We start from the raw sequence: 18,580 nt of genomic DNA on the forward strand, positions 1-18,580 counted from the left end.
ATGAACCTTAGGCCTCATGCACACGGCCGTTGTTTTGGTCCGCATCCGAGCCACAGTTTTGGCGGCTCGGATGCGGACCCATTCACTTCAATGGGGCCACAAAAGATGCAGACAACACTCCGTGTGCTGTCCGCATCCGTGGCTCCATTCCGTGGTCCGCAGAAAAAAATATAACCTGTCCTATTCTTGTCCCCCCTTTGCGGACAAGAATAGGCAGTTATATATAAGGCTGTCTGTGCCGTTCCGCAAATTGCAAAACGCACACGGACGCCATCCGTGTGCGTTTCGCAATTTGCGGACCGCAAAACACAGCAGTCGTGTGTATGTAGCCTTAGGCCGAGTTCACACGAACGTGTGTAACCCGTGACCGTGCTGCGGGCCGCAATGCACGATCGCCGGCCGTAGGTCAGCCGCATCGGATCGCGGACCCATTCACTTTAATGGGTCTGCGATCCGCCCGTTCCGCAAAAAGATAGGACATGTTCTATCTTTTTGCGGAACGGAAGTACGGGACGCAACCCTACGGAAGCACTCCGTAGTGCTTCCGAGGGGTCCCATTCCGTGCGGCCGTTCCACAATTCCGCATTTGCGGACCCATTGAAGTGAATGGGTCCGCATCCGTTATGCGGAATGCACACGGAACTGTAGCTGTGTATTGCGGCCTACAATTTGCGGGCCGCAATACTACCACGGAGCACACAGCGGTCGTGTGAACTAGGCCTTAGTCTGAGAGTAGATATATGAGGCACACTGTGACGGTCGCCCACATACCCCTGGGATCCAGAGACTGAATGTGTCATCACCAGGACCAGGCCGTCATTCACTCCTGGGCTCAGCATGACGTAGCCGCTATTCAGAGGTTTCATCAAGAATCGGGACCCTTAGGGCTCGTTCAGACGATTGCGGACCCAATAATTTCAATGGGACCTCAAAAGATGCGGACAGCACACGGATGTTCCGTTCCGTGGCACCGCAAAGACAGAATGCATACGGAACACATTTCGTATGCATTCCGTTTTTTGCAGACACACTGAAAAAGACCGTTTGCAAAAAACGGATCCGCATTTTTACGGACTGCACACAAAAAAAAACATACGGACATCTGAATGAGCCCTATACTTCATCAGTCTCAGCTCAATCGCATTAAGTTTTCCAGTAGTGTATTACGGGCGATCAGATCCTCGGTATTATGCTTGTCTGAAATTAGCCTTAACCTGCTGGTGGTGCTCGGTCAGTGATCGCACAACCAAGGTGGTGCCCCTCTATTTTGGGTTCTGTAGCAGGGTATATGTTGAGGCAGAGTCACACTAATACCGGGTGGCATCACCCCTTGCTGCCCCTCTGGCAGGGAGCGGTCATACAGATGCTGGAGATCCCTCTGTGGTCATTCCAAGCTCTTTCACCTTGGAGCCGTAGTTCAGACAAGGTGGTTGTTGGCTGCTGTACTTGGGCGATCTTTCACCTCATTCAGTCTCAGACATTCTCCATGGGGTGGAGATCTGGTGATGGAATTGGCCAGGGGAGGTGCTGAAGACCACGTGTTGTACTGCGGGCAGTGTGTGCTGGTGTTGTTGGAACACCACGTCTCTGAACTGTGTCAATAAAGGCTGTAGGACTGGTTCCATGATGTCCTGGACATACCTAAGCCTGGTGAATGTTCCCACAGGAACGGCGATGAAAGCTAATGGTGCTCTACACCATGACACCTAGAGTTGGTCTTGTGTGTCTCCACAATATGCATGATGACAGTAGATGCTCTCCAGCCTCCTGCAAACTCTGATGTGGCCATCATTAGTACCAAGACAGAACCTGCTTTCATCACTGAACACCACTGTTTGCCATTGATGGCCACATCAGAGTTCACAGAAGGCTGGAGAGCATCATACATAGTGCAGAGACACCCAGGACCAGCATCATGGTGAGGGACGCCATTACTACCATGGCCGTTCCCGTCTGGTATAAATGGAGGGGACATAGACCTGCCTTCTGTATGTCCAGGACATTGTGGAACCAGTCCTTCTGCATTTTGTGGCTGTATTGCAGCAAGGGAAGATGCCACCCAGTATTATTGTGACCCTCATCGTATACCCTGCTGCAGAACCCGAAATAAAGGGGCACCACCTTGGTTATGTGTTCATTGTCCGAGCGCCACCAGCCGGTTATACTTTGTGAATCAGCTCAATCGCGGGAAGTTTTCCAGGTGTTCTTCTTTCATCTTCCAGTAGGCCTGGAATTTTGACGGATTTTGAACATGCTCTCCATTCATGGTTCTGGAGATAGGAGCAGGTCCCAGAGGTGGGACTGGCACCTGTCAGACATTTATAGCATATCCTATTGAATCTCCACATGGGAATACCCCTCTAAAGTGGTTTTTCAAACGGAATAGATATAAATTTATAAGGTGGCCCTCTGCCGTTTTCCATTTCCCCGACACGTGGCCGCTGCAGCCAATCACTGCCCAAACCTGCTGCATGTGAACTTACCTCTAGAGAGCAAACAACGCCTCACACAGTGACGTCGACCCAAATAAGTCATGACTGGACAAACGTAAAGAGACAAAACTGAGAAATCCTTTGTCTTAGGCCTAGTTCACACGGGCGTGTGCGCCCCGTTGCCGTATTGCTGACCGCATTTGCGGATCCGCTATACACGGGCGCCGTTCCGTGGGCATTCCGCATCACGGATGCGGACCCATTCACTTCAATGGGTCCGCAAATCCGGAGATGCGGAATGGTGCGGAACGGAACCTTACGGAAGCACTACGTAGTGCTTCCGTGGGGTTTCAACCCGTACTTCCGTTCCGCAAAAATATAGAACATGTCCTATCTTTTTGCGGAACGGCGGGATCGCGGACCCATTTAAGTGAATGGGTCAGCGATCCGCTGCGGCTGCCCCACGGACTGTGCTCGTGCATTGTGGCCTGCTGCACGACCACGGGGCGCACACGCCCGTGTGAAAGAGGCCTTAGTCCTCAAAGTGTTAGTCCATTCCCAATGTCTTAGCGCAGTTGACAACTGTCTGGAATTTGCAGGGACTGTCCCTGATTTTCAAAAGTAGACAGGGGTAATGTAAACCCTGCCCATAAGTGGGCGCTGTCCGTGGGTTTAGGTCGGTTGTCCTAAATTAACCAACTACAAGTATGACTTAGGTCACTGGTGGCGAACCTATGGCACGGCAATCAGAGCCCTCTCTGTGAGCACTCGCACCCTGTAAAAAGTCTATGGTGTACCAATGTGCCGTAGACTTCTCCGCTACTCATCAGCGCAGGGCGCGCTATGAGCGGCACAGGCAGCGGACTGAATGTAGGCAGGTAGGCATACTAGACTGTAGTATTCAGGTTAAATTGGCGTGTTGGCACTTTGCGATAAATAAGTGGGTGGCAATCTGGGCACTCGGTCTGTAAAAGGTTCGCACTTTGTTTTAACTGATTATCTATCCTCTGGATAGATCATCAGCATCTGATCTCCCGGGACTCCCGCCGATCAGCTGTTTGAGAAGGCAGCGGCGCTCCAGGAGCCCCGCGGCCTTCTCACTGTTTACCGCTGGCCCAGTGACGTCACGACTAGCATCAACTGGCCTGGGCGGGGCTAAGCTCCATTCAAGTGCACAGAACATAGCCGCGCCCGCGCTAGTTGATACTAGTTGTGACGTCACTGGGCCGGCGGTAAACAGTGAGAAGGCCGCAGTGCTCCTGGAGCGCCGCTGCCTTCTCAAACAGCTAATCAGCGGGGGTCCCGGGTGTCGGACCCCCGCCGATCAGAAGCTGATGATCTATCCAGAGAATAGATCATCAGTTTAAACAAAGTGCAGAACCCCCTTGGCGCACTGTTATATTAAGGTGATTTATGTTTGGGAGATGTAAGCTCTGCCCCTCAGAATGCCATTTTGGGTTTGCATGGACCCCATCCCCTTCACAATACGGTTTTTAATTTATTTTCTAACCAAGTTCGGGACAGTTGTCGGTGGGGGCACTACTGTAATACACACCCGCACAACGGCCGAAATTTATCCCATTCCCCTTTACACCCACAATTGATCCTTTTGGCGGGGCTGTCTTGTATAAAGGCCTTTTAGGGCGGACCAGAGTATACATGGCAGGTGCCTGTGAACTTGCTGCCATGTCAGAATGGAGCGCCGGCTCTGCGGGACAGAGATTGTAGAGCGCCAACGTTCGCCCATCACCGGAGGCCCCATAGACCTGAATGGAGGGGCACCACGCATGTGTGACTGCTAAGCAGCTGCTACATTCAAATAGGGGAGCACGGGCCCCCATACACGGGATCGACAGGGGCCCCAGCAGTCAGATCACCACTGATCAGAGACTTGTCGCCTATCCTATAGATTCTCTTAGGGACAGGCTCACAAAGGTGGGAACATTTCATTTATAGGCTTAAAAGCAATAAAAAATAATAATTAACCTTTATAACCGTATCCCCGTGACAACGACCAATTACTAAACAGAACATGGCAGAATTTTGTTTTCTCAAGAGAACATAAAAAGAAATTGGAAATTAGATAAAGAACGGAAGCTCCTAAAGGCCAAAAATGCTCCTGAAGGGGTTAACGATAGCATCATCACTCCATTGTTTACAAACAAGATTTGTCCATTGTGACTTTTACTTGGTGTCTATAAAGTTATTTGAATCGGAAATAAACTCATCAGCGTCAGGTCTGGATGCCACGTGATTATGCAATACACATAAACAGGGCGGGGCTGACTTTTGACAGGCAGCTGTCACGCCCACTTATTACCGCGGATAGCTCTCTTCAGCCAATCAGCGCTTTCTGTCAGGTCAGGGGTTACACCTAATTGCATCAAACAGTCAAGGCGGGACAAAGCCTGTCCAATCAACGTCATGTGCTCGTGATGGAAAGGCGTCTGAGCCAATCAGGCGTTGGATTGGGCTACGGTCTTCTTCAATCAGTGGCTAGACGTCTCCCGGTATGCTCCGCCTTCTTCCCGATAGGTTCCGGTCACTCGGTTGCCATGGCGGCGGCTGCTGGCAGCCCCGGTGCGGCCTATGAATGTAATATCTGCCTGGAGACTGCTCGGGAGCCGGTGGTCAGTGTCTGCGGCCATTTATACTGGTGAGTGGAGGCTGTCAGGGGTTTAGTGCTGGAATGTAGGTATGGAGGGGGTGGGTCACTAAATAGTCTGGGGTCACGTGACTGCTTAAAGGGGGACTCCACAGCAGATACATTATGGCCTGTCCCTAGGCTATCTCTCACTGAACCCTAATATAAAGGGGCTCAGTCTATGCCCCCCTTATAAAGAGTCGCGCGCCTCTTGACAAATCCAGTGTGAATCTCGCTGCCCTTGCGCTATGCCACGTAGGTTTGCGCCAAATTCTGGCGTAGATGATATTAAGTCTATTGGCTGCAGGAGGGCCCGCCCTTCTATAAACCCAGCCCACCTTTGACCATTATAACGCAGACGCGACGGTGGGTTTTCCGATACGTAAGGTGGCACAAAGATGTCAATTTTCGCCTCACAGGGTTTTCCGTAAATCTCCCAACGGATTACAGCAGTGTCATAAATATCCGCTCCAACCCCCCGACCTCCAGATGGGGCCCCTGCCTCGCACCATGGAGAAGTGGCCGCGTCCCACCATTCCCGTCCCGGGAGATGCTTGTGGGCTGACCCTTCTCCGCTCCCGGCGGCGGGATACAAGGCCCCGTTCTGGAGACAGAGTTGTGAGCCGCACCCATAGGACAGATAGGGTGCCCCTTTAACTATAAATGTCACACTTTACGTTGCGCAGGGTCGAATCGCCCCCGGCGGCAGTAAGGAATGTGGGAGGAGCCTATGGGGCACACCGCACTCAGCTGTCTCCTGGGCCCCTGTACTCGGCGGGGGCCACATGCACAATGTACAGTAAAGTTAGATTAGAAATTAATAGCTGACAGATTATTGGCGTTAGTAAAGTCAGGCCTCGCTCGCGTGTAATGAAGCGTTTCCGTACACTACCCCTCTGTCCGCCATGTTGATCATGCTACAGACGTACGCTGCCCGTACTGATGGTGTCTTCTCTCTCTCTCTCTCCTCAGCTGGCCTTGTCTTCATCAGGTAAGTCGCCCTCTGTATCCGGATGTCTGTATGTAGCCCTGTGCTGAGGCAGCTTCTCCCATATGTCACCATTCACACAGATTAATAAGTAAGGCCCCATTCATTTCACACCCCTGTATTTTTGGTCCGATTCCGATCCGCAGTTTTTACGGATAGGCTGCGGATCCCTTCATCTCGATGGATCCACAAACAAAAAAACACGGACGGCACACCGCGCACCGTCCCCATCTGTATGTCCGTTTCATAGCCCCGCAAAAAAGATACGAAGGTAGTTTCACGGACAAGGTAAGGCATTGTTACAACGGATCACCAAAAACGGATGCAACACGGACGTCGCGTGAAAGCACCCCAAGTGTAAAATATGGAAAATGTTTAATTGCCGAAGGAAATAAAACTGCTGCTTCCTGGAAACCATTAGCAAGCTGCTGTTGACGGATCTGTTCTTTTATCATGCTTTTCATGTATTTGTATTTCGAGAGCTCAGTCCAGGGATGGATGACCTGCGGCCCTCCAGCTGTTGTAAAACTACAGCTCCCACCATGCCCTGCTGTAGGCTGATAGCTGTAGGCAGTCTGGGCATGCTAGGAGTTGTAGTTTTGCAACAGCTGGAGGGCCTCAGGTCGGCCATCCCTGGCCTCGGACCCGGATATGCTTCACATGTATGACCTTTCAGATAGAGGGACTCTTCGTTTTTGGTGTCTGCCCCAGAGGTTGGACCCTTAGGGCTCGTTCACATGACCGTATGGCTTTTTCAGTGTTTTTTTGTTTCCGTTGCGTTTCTGTTTCCGTTTTTCCGTATGGCATATACAGTAATTAGATAGAAAAATTGGGCTGGGCATAACATTTTCAATAGATGGTTCCTCAAAAACAGAACCTATACGGAAGACATACTGATGCATTTCCGTATCTGTTCCGTTTTTTTTTTTTTTGTGGACCCATTGATTCGAATGCAGCCACGGAACGTGATTTGCAGGCAATAATAGGACATGTTCTATCTTTCAACAGAAACGCAATGCATACGGAGTACATAACTTTTTTTTTTTGAGGAACCATTGAAATGAATGGTTCCGTATACGGAACGCAAAAACGGCCCGTGAACGGAAAAAAAAAAACGGTCGTGTGAAAGAGGCCTTATTCACACTGAACCCAGTCTCTAAACATACTTTAACCACATGTTTTCCTGCAGCCGGATTCTTAAAGGGGTTTTCCAGTTTTAACCACAATTTTTTATTTTCAATGTAAAAAGAAAACACACGTTCCATCACTGGTCCGGCTCCTTCAGGCCTCTGGCGTGTAAAATTCTGGGTGGCGTCTTGTGCACCCTGCAGCCATTCTCTGGTCCCAGCAGTGACGTGCCATTTGCGATTGTGTCACCGCTGAGGCCAGTGAATGGCTGCAGCAGCTGATGTTTACATGAAGGGGACCGGAGGGATCCGGACCCTTGGAGCTTGGACGGAGCAGGTGAGTGGGTTTTTCTTCATGTACTGCACTGTCCTGGCCTAATTGGGGTTAAAACTGGACAACCCCTTTAAGGGTAAATCCATATTGGGCATCATTTGTGGCAGAATAATCGGTGACAACGCGTCCACTTCGCTGCTGTGATGGAAAATATGTCCCTTGTGGACGATTGGAACTGGTTTTCAGTCGTAGAAACGCGTGAATGGACCCTTACTCTGATCAGCGACACCAGGAAGGACATTTAGGGAAGGTCCATGTGGTGGAAAAATCTGAGGTATATCTGCTGCGTGATCCACAACAGAAATCCAAGGTCGATATGTAGTTCAAAAAAATCACTGAAAAAGTATCATATTGCATAGACTGACAGCAGGTCACAACAAATGTCAAACACCCAAAACATGTCACAAACGCAACACCCAAAACATGTCACAAACGCAACACCCAAAACATGTCACAAACGCAACACCCAAAACATGTCACAAACGCAACACCCAAAACATGTCACAAACGCAACACCCAAAACATGTCACAAACGCAACACCCAAAACATGTCACAAACGCAACACCCAAAACATGTCACAAACGCAACACCCAAAACATGTCACAAACGCAACACCCAAAACATGTCACAAACGCAACACCCAAAACATGTCACAAACGCAACACCCAAAACATGTCACAAACGCAACACCCAAAACATGTCACAAACGCAACGTCCATCCCCCATAAACAAGCAGAGCCAACGCCCCGGACAGGATGACCCTGCACGGGAACCTAATCCTGTATGTCCCTGCAGAGTTCTTACAGGAGGGAAAAACTACCCTCGTATATAAAATCCAGCAGCCGCCAATACATAGAGCAGATGGGGAAAATGATGCCTAAAATAAAGGAAAAACATAAAACGCATACATCAGGAGCATCGGACTATAACTCAGCAAAAGGTCCCCAGATCGCATAGATGTAACCGATAAAAAAAACAAAGGCCCGACGCATTTCTCCGCATACGTGGTCATCAGCGGACACCAAGCAGCAGAGACATTGATATGGCAGAAGTAATAGATGCTGCGAGCTGAAAACCAGACCCCAGAGGAGCAATTCCCAATCCTGGAGAGGTGGGGATGGAGGAGGGATGACGGGGGACAGAGAGAGATAAATACCATTAGGAAGGGCCCAAATGTGGTGTCGGTAGGAGGCCGCAGTCATGGCTGCGCACACACAGGTGCCCATAGTGGCTGCCCATGTAGCCAAGAATGTCTCCATAATAACCCCAGTCCATCCGCTGTGCCACTGAATGGGGACAGGAATCGGGGAGCACAGACCGGTGGATTCACGGGGATCCTATCAAGCCTTTGGCCGGAATGAGATGCTTTCCTTTAGCTGTGATCTTTATGTCCTTCCCATCTCAGCGTTAGGACGCGCGTTCACATCACCGTTATTCTTTCCGTTCTTCTGATCCTGTGGATCAGTTCTGCACATCTGTCATCCGTTTGAGCCTGAGATACGTTATTTTAGGCGTAAAAAAAAAAGTCCAGGAACATAACTGATCTCCGACAGACATGGATCAAACGGACGCCAAATGTGCATAACTGATCCACAGGATCTGTATTTTTTTCTTAATTTCTTTGTTCTTCTGACGGATTAGCAGAACGGAAAAATAACGATGATGTGATTTCGCCCTTACTGATGTTCCTTTATTTGCGTGATTATTGCACGCGATGGCGCAACGCTCCCCTCCTAACCTTTTGGATTAGATCTAGTATGTAGCTCCCCTGGGGGCGCTGTGTCCTACCGTCATGTCCAGCGTACCTCTGATTGTTATACCTTTTACTGCTAGTTCTACCTCTGGCGCCACTGTAGACCACACTCTGTTCATTAGTTTCTCCTCTATCTGCGCATGCGCCCTCTGCTCCCTGCCTTTTACCAGAGTACTTGTGGCTTCATCTCCATGAGCGGCATGGGCACCCATGAGTTCTGCCTCCTACTCATACCACACTTCGGACGTTCCTAATAGTACTTGCCTCTCTCCGTCCTCCACATTTGTGACGTGGACCACAGCGCCGAGAGGCATGTCCTCTCTCGAGACTGGGGGGAGTAATGATGAGTTGCTCCTCTGGCTTACAGCTGGCAGCATCTATTACACTGGGTGATATCCATGTCTCTACTGCATGGTGCCCCCTGATGCGTTGTCATTGGTTACATCTGTGCTATCTGGGGACCTCGGACTGAGGTATTGTCCGATTTGTGTTACTTATGGACAGGCAGGGACCACCGGTAGGCTAGCTACGTCCCAGGGTACCCCTCCTCATCCTGGGGGAGCGCGCTTTGCTTTCGTCACGTGTTGGGTGTTACCTATCTGATTCTTTACTTGGGTTTGAATCTTTCTTTTAGCCGTCTTAGGGGTCTGACCTTTTCAGTGGACTGATTTGTAGTTGTAAGATCGTGGATTTGACCACGGATTAACTTCTTCTAGTGGTGGGTAATCCACGTGCAGGAGTACATCTTCCACATAATTTCCTAGCGCAGTTTTGAAATCCTTGTGGAAGAAATCCACGGCCATTCGGACAGCAGACGGATTACCAGCCACAGCAGAACTCTGATTTGTCGCAGTTTTCCTGGGGATCTAAGCATGCAATATCACATGAAACTTGTGTCCTGAAAATGGACGACACCATCTGACGGCATCCCGCAGGACTGTCGGCCAGTGACCCGGAGGATATCCGATGTGCCCCTGGTCATACGCTGAGCTCTGCCTGGTTAACTCCCTGTAATAATGAATTATCGATGACTGATAGGTCAGCGGCTGCTCACTCCTGAGTCCCCTTTATGACGCTCCCAGCTATATAGATCGGGCCCCTGAGAGCCGCGATGCAGCACTGCTGTCAGACATGTATTGCGTTATACTCTATACAGACTCCTGGTTATTATTGTGTATTCATCCTCTTTGTTCTTTCCAGTGGTTCGAGACGCGGCCCGAGCGCCTGGAGTGTCCTGTGTGCAAGGCATGGATCAGCCGAGAGAACGTGATCCCGATATACGGCAGAGGGGACTCTAATCGGCAGGACCCCAGGTGAAGATTGGTCTGGACCTGCTCTCTGGGTGTCAGAAGTATAAGCTTGTAGGGCAGTTGTCACCAGCTGTTGTGATATTACAGCCCCCAGCTTGCTGTCAGGGCATGTTGAGAGTTGTAGTTTTGCTACAGGTTGGAGACCGCTGAATGATAGATGGACAATACCAAAAGGGCGGCCACTGAGAGAACCTGTAATCCGACCTTTGTCTTATACATTGTCCCGTATCTTTACAGGTTGAAGACTCCTCCCAGACCTCAGGGACAGAGGCCAGAACCAGAGACTCGGGCCGCAGAGGTAAGTCCTTCACACAACAACTCTCCATTCCTGGGCCAGGTGACGGGACTCTCCATTCCTGGGCCAGGTGACGGGACTCTCCATTCCTGGGCCAGGTGACGGGACTCTCCATTCCTGGGCCAGGTGACGGGACTCTCCATTCCTGGGCCAGGTGACGGGACTCTCCATTCCTGGGCCAGGTGACGGGACTCTCCATTCCTGGGCCAGGTGTGGGGCAGCTTGCAAAACTCCAGCTCCCCCCTTCCTCCCCCAGAAGTCAGTGAAAAGTTTTCCCCATTGTTTTGTGGTTTCGGCATCTTCCACTGACCTCTGTGAGATGCACATGTTCCTGTTTGGGTCTCCTGGATGATTACCATTGTTTGGTCGGACCCCCGCCTGATCTTTTGGCTGTGTGTAAAGAGACCGCTGTCCTCCAGGGAGTGCTACGTCCCACCCACCCCTCTTCCGCATGGCGTACACTGCCTTGTGCATATAGCCTGAGCAGCGGCTGTGCGTGCTAATCTAGCTCATCCTATGGGTCTGAGCTGTAATACCTGGTACGGCCACTACACAATGTATGGCGCTGTGTCTGGTAAACCATGAAGGGGGCATGGCTTACACTGGAGCACAGTAGCCCCTTCAAACAGGTGATTTGAGGGGAGGCTGCCTTCACACCTGCAGCTGGGTGCTCTGGCCGGCAGGTCCAGCAGACAATGCTGGGAATTGGTTCGACAATAACCGCTGCATGCAGGGGGCTTTGTCCGGCCGTTTCTCTGCATGTTTGGTAGATAGCATCTGGATCTCTGCTAGATCCCATTATAGTCAGTGAGGTCTGGCAGGAAGGGGTTAGTATCTGGCAGTGGCGGATCTGGAGAACTCTGCCAGGCTGTTCTCTACCTGCCGGATTTCCCTGCCGCAAGTGTGAAACTAGCCTGAGGATAGGCCACCAGTCATCAATATGTGATCGGTGGGGGTCCAATTCATGGCATCCCCCCCCCCCCCCCCCCCCCACGCTCAGCTGTAGAGCGCCATACATTATGTAGTGGCTCTGCTTGGTATTGCATCTCAGTCCCATTCATGAGCTGCACAAAGGCCATGTGACCGATGAATATGACGTCACACCTGAGCACCGCTGGCTCTTCAGGCAGCAGATCAGCGTAGGTGTCTAGAGTCAGACCCCACCGATAAGATATTGATGACCTCTCCTGAGGATAGACCATCAATATTTAAATCCCAGAGAACGCCTTTAAGCTCAGACATGCTCTAGACCAGTGTTTCCCAACCAGTGTGCCTCCAGCTGTTGCAAAACTACAACTCCCAGCATGCCCGCACAGCCTTTGGCACACTGGTTGGGAAACACTGCTCTAGACCAGTGATGGCTAACCTCTAGCACTCCAGCTGTGGTGAAACTACGACTCCCAGCATGTTCGGAGAACAGCCAAGCAAGTGTGCATCTTGGGAGTTGTAGTTTTACCACAGCTGGAGTGCCGGAGGTTAGCCATCACAGCCCTAGACAGAGGGTTTTTTAGACTGTATGACCCGTTTTGTCTATTATTATGCAGCAGTGGACATGTTCACGTGTCTTCTAGGACGGTATTTTCATCATGTCATATTATTATTACATGTAACCCACATGCATGGTTGACCAGCGTTTAGTGAAGTCATTGTAAAATAACAGGAAGGAAACTTTTCACCAGTCTTGTGCGGCCTGGACTTGCAGCAGGTAGGGGGCGCTCTTGTACAGGCTGTGCTTAGGCTGCTTTGTTGTTCCTCCTATTAAATTGGTGGCTGTATTCTACTCAGGGCTCTAGGGGGCAGCACTGAGACAGACATATTGTCAGAAAATGGATTTTGCTAATGTCGGTAGGTGACCGCCAGTTATGAAGATAACCCAGCCGGAGCATTGTGTGCTTATAGTTCTGTGACCGGGTTTAGATATGGATGTCCTGGGCTTCCCATATAGGTACAGTACATTGTTGGATATCTGCACAGATCCCGATTTCCTCCCCCCTTTGCTCTGTGCTGCAGAAGCCCCTTCCCTCCTGGTTCATTTTTTGGAGGGGATGAACATTTCTCATTCATTTGTACAGTTCTCCTGTCATCATGTATTAATTGCGGTTCTCTACATTTGCAGGGGATCCCGGGGTTCACAGATACCGGCTTCCATATGTCTTTTGGCATCGGTGCTTTTCCTTTTGGCTTTTTTACTACAGTCTTTAACACTAATGATTTCCCATCACCGCCTCGTGCAGGTAAGTTCTTTAGGCCCCTTTCACACCAGCGAGTTTTCCGCGAGGGTGCAATGCGTGATGTGAACACACAGCGCCCGCACTGAATCCTGACCCATTCATTTCAATGGGTCTGTGTACATGAGCGTTTTATTTTTATTTTTTTCCTGGCCCCATAGAAGTGAATGGGGCTTCAGTGAAAAACGCATTGCATCCAGAAGCAAGTGCGGGTGCAATGCATTTTTCACTGATGGTTGCTAAGAGATGTTGTCTGTAAACCTTCAGTTTTTTATCACGCACGTAAAAAACGCCTCAAAACGCATTGCACCCGCGTGGAAAAAACTGAACACAATCGCAGACAAAAGTGACTGAACTTACTTGCGAAATGGTGCGAGTTTCACTGAACGCATCCGGAGCCAATCCGTCACGCTCGTGTGAAAGAGATTGTCTTTACTTCACTGACCGTCGGTGAATGGTAACCGCACTGCAAGGTGTTCACTGACTCCCCCAGAGAGGATCCATAGACCTGAGCCTCATCGAAGCAAGGCCATGGGGTACTCGATGTGGCCACATGGTGGCGCTGTTGAAATACTTGGTAATGGGACGCATTTAGGCCTCTTTCACACAAGCTTCCCGGATTTGCTCTGGATGCATTGCGGGAAAACCGCGCGAGTAGGCATGCAATTGCAGTCAGTTTTGACTGCGATTGCGTTCCGATGTTCTTTTTTTTTTTTTTCCACTAGAGTGCAATGCGTTTTGCACGCGCGTGAGTAAAAACCTGATTGTGATCGGGTTCAGTGTTATGTAGATTTTAATATTTTCCCTTATAACATGGTTATAAAGGAAACTAATAGCATTCTCAATACAGAATGTTTAGTAAAATGTTGCCTGAGGGGTTAAAAAAGAAAAGATAAATTAACTCTCCTCATCCGCTTGTTCGCGCTGCCGGCATAGTCTTCTTTCAGGACCTGCAAAAGGACCTTTGATGTAATTGTGCTCACCGCGCAGTGACGTCAGCACAGGTCCTGCTGAATGAAGATAGAAATCTTCTATCTTCATTCAGCAGGACCTGCGCTGACGTCATCAAAGGTCCTTTTCAGGTCCTGAAAGAAGACTATGCCGGCAGCGCGAACAAGCGGATGAGGAGAGTTAATTTATCTTTTCTTTTTTAACCCCTCAGGCAACATTTTACTAAACATTCTGTAGTCAGAATGCTATTAGTTTCCTTTATAACCATGTTATAAGGGAAAATAATACAGTGAATTGATTTTTTTATCAATTTACTAGCAACCATGCATGAAAATCACATAGCATCCGCACTTGCTTGCGATTTTCACGCAGCCCCGTTCATTTCTATGAGGCCTGCGTTGTGTGAAAAACACAGAATATAGAGCTTGCTGCAATTTTCACGCAACGCACAAGTGATGGGTGAAAATCACCGCTCATCTGCACAGCCCCATAGAAATGAATGGGTCCGGATTCGGTGCAGGTGCGATGCGTTCACCTCATGCATTGCACCCGCACAGAATTCTCGCCCATTTGAAAGGGGCCTTAGGACTTGTTTAGTTCTTAAAGGGTTTTACTGGGATTTTAAGGCTACTTTCCCGTCATGGATCTTCAAAAACGCTTCCATTACAATAATACAACCGCATGCATCCGACATGAACGGATCCGGTTGTATTATGTCTTCTATAGCCATGACGGATCCGTCATGAAAACCATTGAAACTATTGTGTCAGAGAAAACTGAACCGTCCCCATTTACTTACATTGTACTTACATTTGTTTGCGATGGGGACGCAAACAAACGGAACGGAATGCATTTTGGAGCATTCGGTTTTGTTCAGTTCAGTTTTGTCCCCATTGACAATGAATGGGGACAAAACTGAAGCGTTTTCTTCCGCTATTGAGATCCTATGATGGCTCTCGGTAGTGGAAAGGGAGAGCGCAAGTGTGAAAGTAGCCTAATAATGATGACCTATCCTCTGGATAGGTCATCAGTATCTGATCGGCGGGGGTCTGACACCCGGACCCCTGCAGATTAGCTGTTTGAGAAGGCTCTGGCCTTCTCCGTGCTTACCAAGCACAGCACCGTACATTCACTTCAATGTGGCTGAGCGCAATGCCAAGCACAGCCACTATACAATGTATGGCTCTATGCTTGGTGAGCGCGGAGAAGGCCGCGGCGCTCACAGGAACGCCAATGCGTTCTCAAACAGCTGTTCGGCGGGGGTCTCAGGTGTCGGACCCCCACTGATCAGATCCTGATGACCTATCCAGAGGATACGTCATCAGTATAAAAATCCAGGAAAACTCCTTTAAACTTTGATGTACAGTGCTATGGCATAGGACAGTGCCCTGTAGTCACCACATCCATGTATCCCTACCCACTTATCGCCAGGACAGGCCCCTGTAATAAAGAGTTAGAAGTGGTCATTTTTTGTAAATATAACCAATAATAAAAAGACAAAAAATGTCCCCAGTGCCGCTGGTATTGCATTCCCACAGCCCCTCCCCCACCCCGAGGCATTGACTGAACAGCTTATTATTTTATAAGAATAAAATTGGGACAAGCTGATCTTTCCTTTGTACCTCATTACATCTCTTAAATACACTGTGCTGCTGTTGACTTGCAGATTTTACTTGGAGTAGGAGTGACGGGGCAGACACAGCGCTGTGCGACTCACCTTCTTTCTCTTGGTCTTGCAGACACTGGACTTGCCCCGGGAAGGATGTTCGGACTGCCTGACTCCCTCTTCCTCATCATCGCTGCCTTCTTTTTCCTCTGGTTGATCAGCGTGTGAGGCCTGCGGTTCACCAGCAGGGGGCCTTAGCCATGCGCAGCACTCCAGGCTCTGCGATGAGCCGCCCTCCCTGCAAAACACTCCCTGGCCTATGAGACGGTTCTTTTCTGTGTCCGTTCCCCCCCCCCCCCCAAAATCTCCTCCAATCATATCTTTTTCTATGGGCACTTTACTCCGCCTCTCCGGTCGCCTCTCTTAAATCTTTTTACATTTGTAAGTATTTGTCCTCCTGGTTTTTCTATTTTTCTTTGCACTTTGTGAATGGTTAATCTTGAAAACGATGGGAGTTTTGATTTCTCAATGCCGGGTGTATGGATCCAGTCTCATGGAGGCAGCAGCTCCCTGTACTTGTACTGAATGTCTTAAATCTTCAGGGGTCATTGCAGAATTTTCCTCTTGTGCACTTGACGGTGACACCATACAGTGACCATTTGGAGTTGTCTGAGTAAAAAAAAAAAAACAGCGCCACGCCTGTCCACAGGTCATCTCTGGTATTGCAGCTCTGCTTATTCACTTCGGTGGAGCTGACCTGCAGTACCGGACACAACCCATGGACAAGTGTGGGGCCGTTTAATCCTATATAACCCCTTATTGTCACAGGACTGGGGGAGGAGGTTTGCCCATGTGGAGCCGAAGGGATAATAATCTGAACTACAGATGCCAGCATGCACTGACGGCATGGAAGGGCGCTGTTGGCTGGACGCTTGGTCGTCCAACAGCCATTCTTCCGTACCTTCCCTATATACGTGCATGCTGGGCTCTGCTGAGCATGCGTATATTCTCAATGGAAGGAGAAGGATAAGCTGCTGCCAGATGCCTTCCTTCAGACCAAAGAATTGGGCATGTTGAAATTTAAGATGCCCACTCCTTCCCCCCCATACACATGTAACGGTGGTCTCTGTCACATCAGGTGTGGACAATGGAGCTGAGAACCGTGTATCCTTCTGGCCATTGACCATACATGTGGTGGGAACAGAACCCAGCAGGCGCCTGGCTACATTTTTGGGGCAGTCAGACGTCATCATCATCGGTCCAGAAGTTCTGGAGAATCTATATCTCATAGCATGAACTCCAACTCATGGCCCTCCAGCTGTTGCAAGACTACAACCACCAGCATGTTAGAAGCTGTAGCTTTACAACAGCAAGAGAGACACGAGTTGGAGCTCACTGATCTGTCGAGTATCAGGAGATGCTGGGAGTTGCAGTTAGATGACAAGCCGATGTGTTAAAGGGGTTGTCTATATAAAAACCCTAAAATAGCCAATGAACGGATACTCGCCCGTTTTCTTCAACGCTGTGCTGTGGTCCTCCAGCTCCTGAACCTCATCATCTTGACTGAAGCTGTGGCGTTCTGTGCACAGGTCACCGCTGCAGCCAGTCGCTAGTCTCATCCATGCACGAAATGTCTCTGCTGAGGTCAGTCATTGGCTGCAGCAGTGAGGACCGAAGAGCAGCGCAGGAAGAGGCAGGGAAAACAAGCCAGCGCTCATTCATTTGTTTAGGTTTTTATAGAACTTGGACAACCCCTTTAAGTCAGTATCCTGGGTCCCTTCCTGATCTGAAACCCATGCATCTCCTCTGTTTGTACACAGACTCCTTCGAGGGGGCAGCTATTTTCTGGATGTAGAAGTGTAAATTGTCACGTCTTGATTCCTCACTTGTAAATATTGCTGGAGGCGCAGTGTATTGTACGGCCACCTCGTTACCAGTCATTAAAATGATACCAAATCCAGTTCTGTGCAGCACATCTACGCGTCCCGCCACCGCGCTCCGTACTCTTCTGCAGTTTGCATTGCGTTCTACAGATTAGAAGAATGTGCGTGGATCGTGTCCGGTATTGCAGCTCTGTCCCATTAGCTGCAGTAGCAGGCGCCCTGTATGGACAGGTGTGGCGCTGTTCCTTGAAGGAAGCGCCATGTTGTTCTCATCTGGACAGACTTGGGGAGCATTCATGGTACTTTATTTATTTTTTGGCTTGTTAAATCCATGAGGCGTTTTACGTTTTTATGTTTTCTATAGAGAAGGGGGGAAAAAAAGATCCAAAGCATGCCAGCATTTGAGAATTATTATAATTTTTTTTCATAAAACACCACAAAAACAAAACGCGGTGCTTATAGGATGGGTTATAATTTCCTGTCGCCCAACAAAACTTTTTTTGCTCCTTAAAAAACAAAAACAAAACAAAACATGGTCTTTTCTTTACAGGGCAATAGATTATGAATTAAAGGGGTTGTCCCATCTCACTGTTTCCACACCCCATGTGGCCGGGCTTACGGGATGCCTGAGCGGCCGGGGCGCCGCTGTTTCCGTAGCTCTCATTGCAGTGAATGGAAGCTCCATAAACCGCGTCGCAGCACTCGGGAGTTATGGAAACAGGCGAGCTTGCTGTGCTTCACTGTTTGCGTAGTTCCCATTCACTGCAAGAGGAGCTGCAGAGCGCCGTCCAGCTCGGCAGTTTCTGTAAGTCCAGCCACCTCAGGTTGACGCTTAGTCCCATTTCGCCAAGGAAACGGCAAGATGGTTCAACCCTTTTAAAGGGGGTGGGTGTCCATGATTTTTTTTTTTTTATGCCTCCCGCATTAGAAAGCTGCCTGCTCCCCACCGCTCCTCTCTGGCTCCCAGGCTTTCTTCACGGGACTTTCAGACCCCGCTTGTAATCTTCCTGCACGGTCTGGGCCATGTG

The 18,580-nt window shown here is 49.6% G+C and overlaps 1 protein-coding gene across 1 annotated transcript; it reads left to right on the forward strand.

Annotated features, from left to right (window-relative positions):
* Window positions 1-4,906: 4,906 nt before the first annotated feature.
* RNF5 (ring finger protein 5) lies at window positions 4,907-17,629 on the forward strand. Its single transcript, XM_044268464.1, has 6 exons — window positions 4,907-5,088; window positions 6,049-6,067; window positions 10,480-10,592; window positions 10,827-10,887; window positions 13,001-13,118; window positions 15,803-17,629. The coding sequence occupies exons 1-6, from the start codon at window positions 4,988-4,990 to the stop codon at window positions 15,895-15,897; spliced, it is 507 nt and encodes a 168-aa protein (XP_044124399.1). The 5' UTR covers window positions 4,907-4,987; the 3' UTR covers window positions 15,898-17,629.
* Window positions 17,630-18,580: the final 951 nt, after the last annotated feature.

The sequence above is a fragment of the Bufo gargarizans genome, chromosome 9 (assembly GCF_014858855.1).
Source record: "Bufo gargarizans isolate SCDJY-AF-19 chromosome 9, ASM1485885v1, whole genome shotgun sequence".
NCBI lineage: Eukaryota > Metazoa > Chordata > Amphibia > Anura > Bufonidae > Bufo > Bufo gargarizans.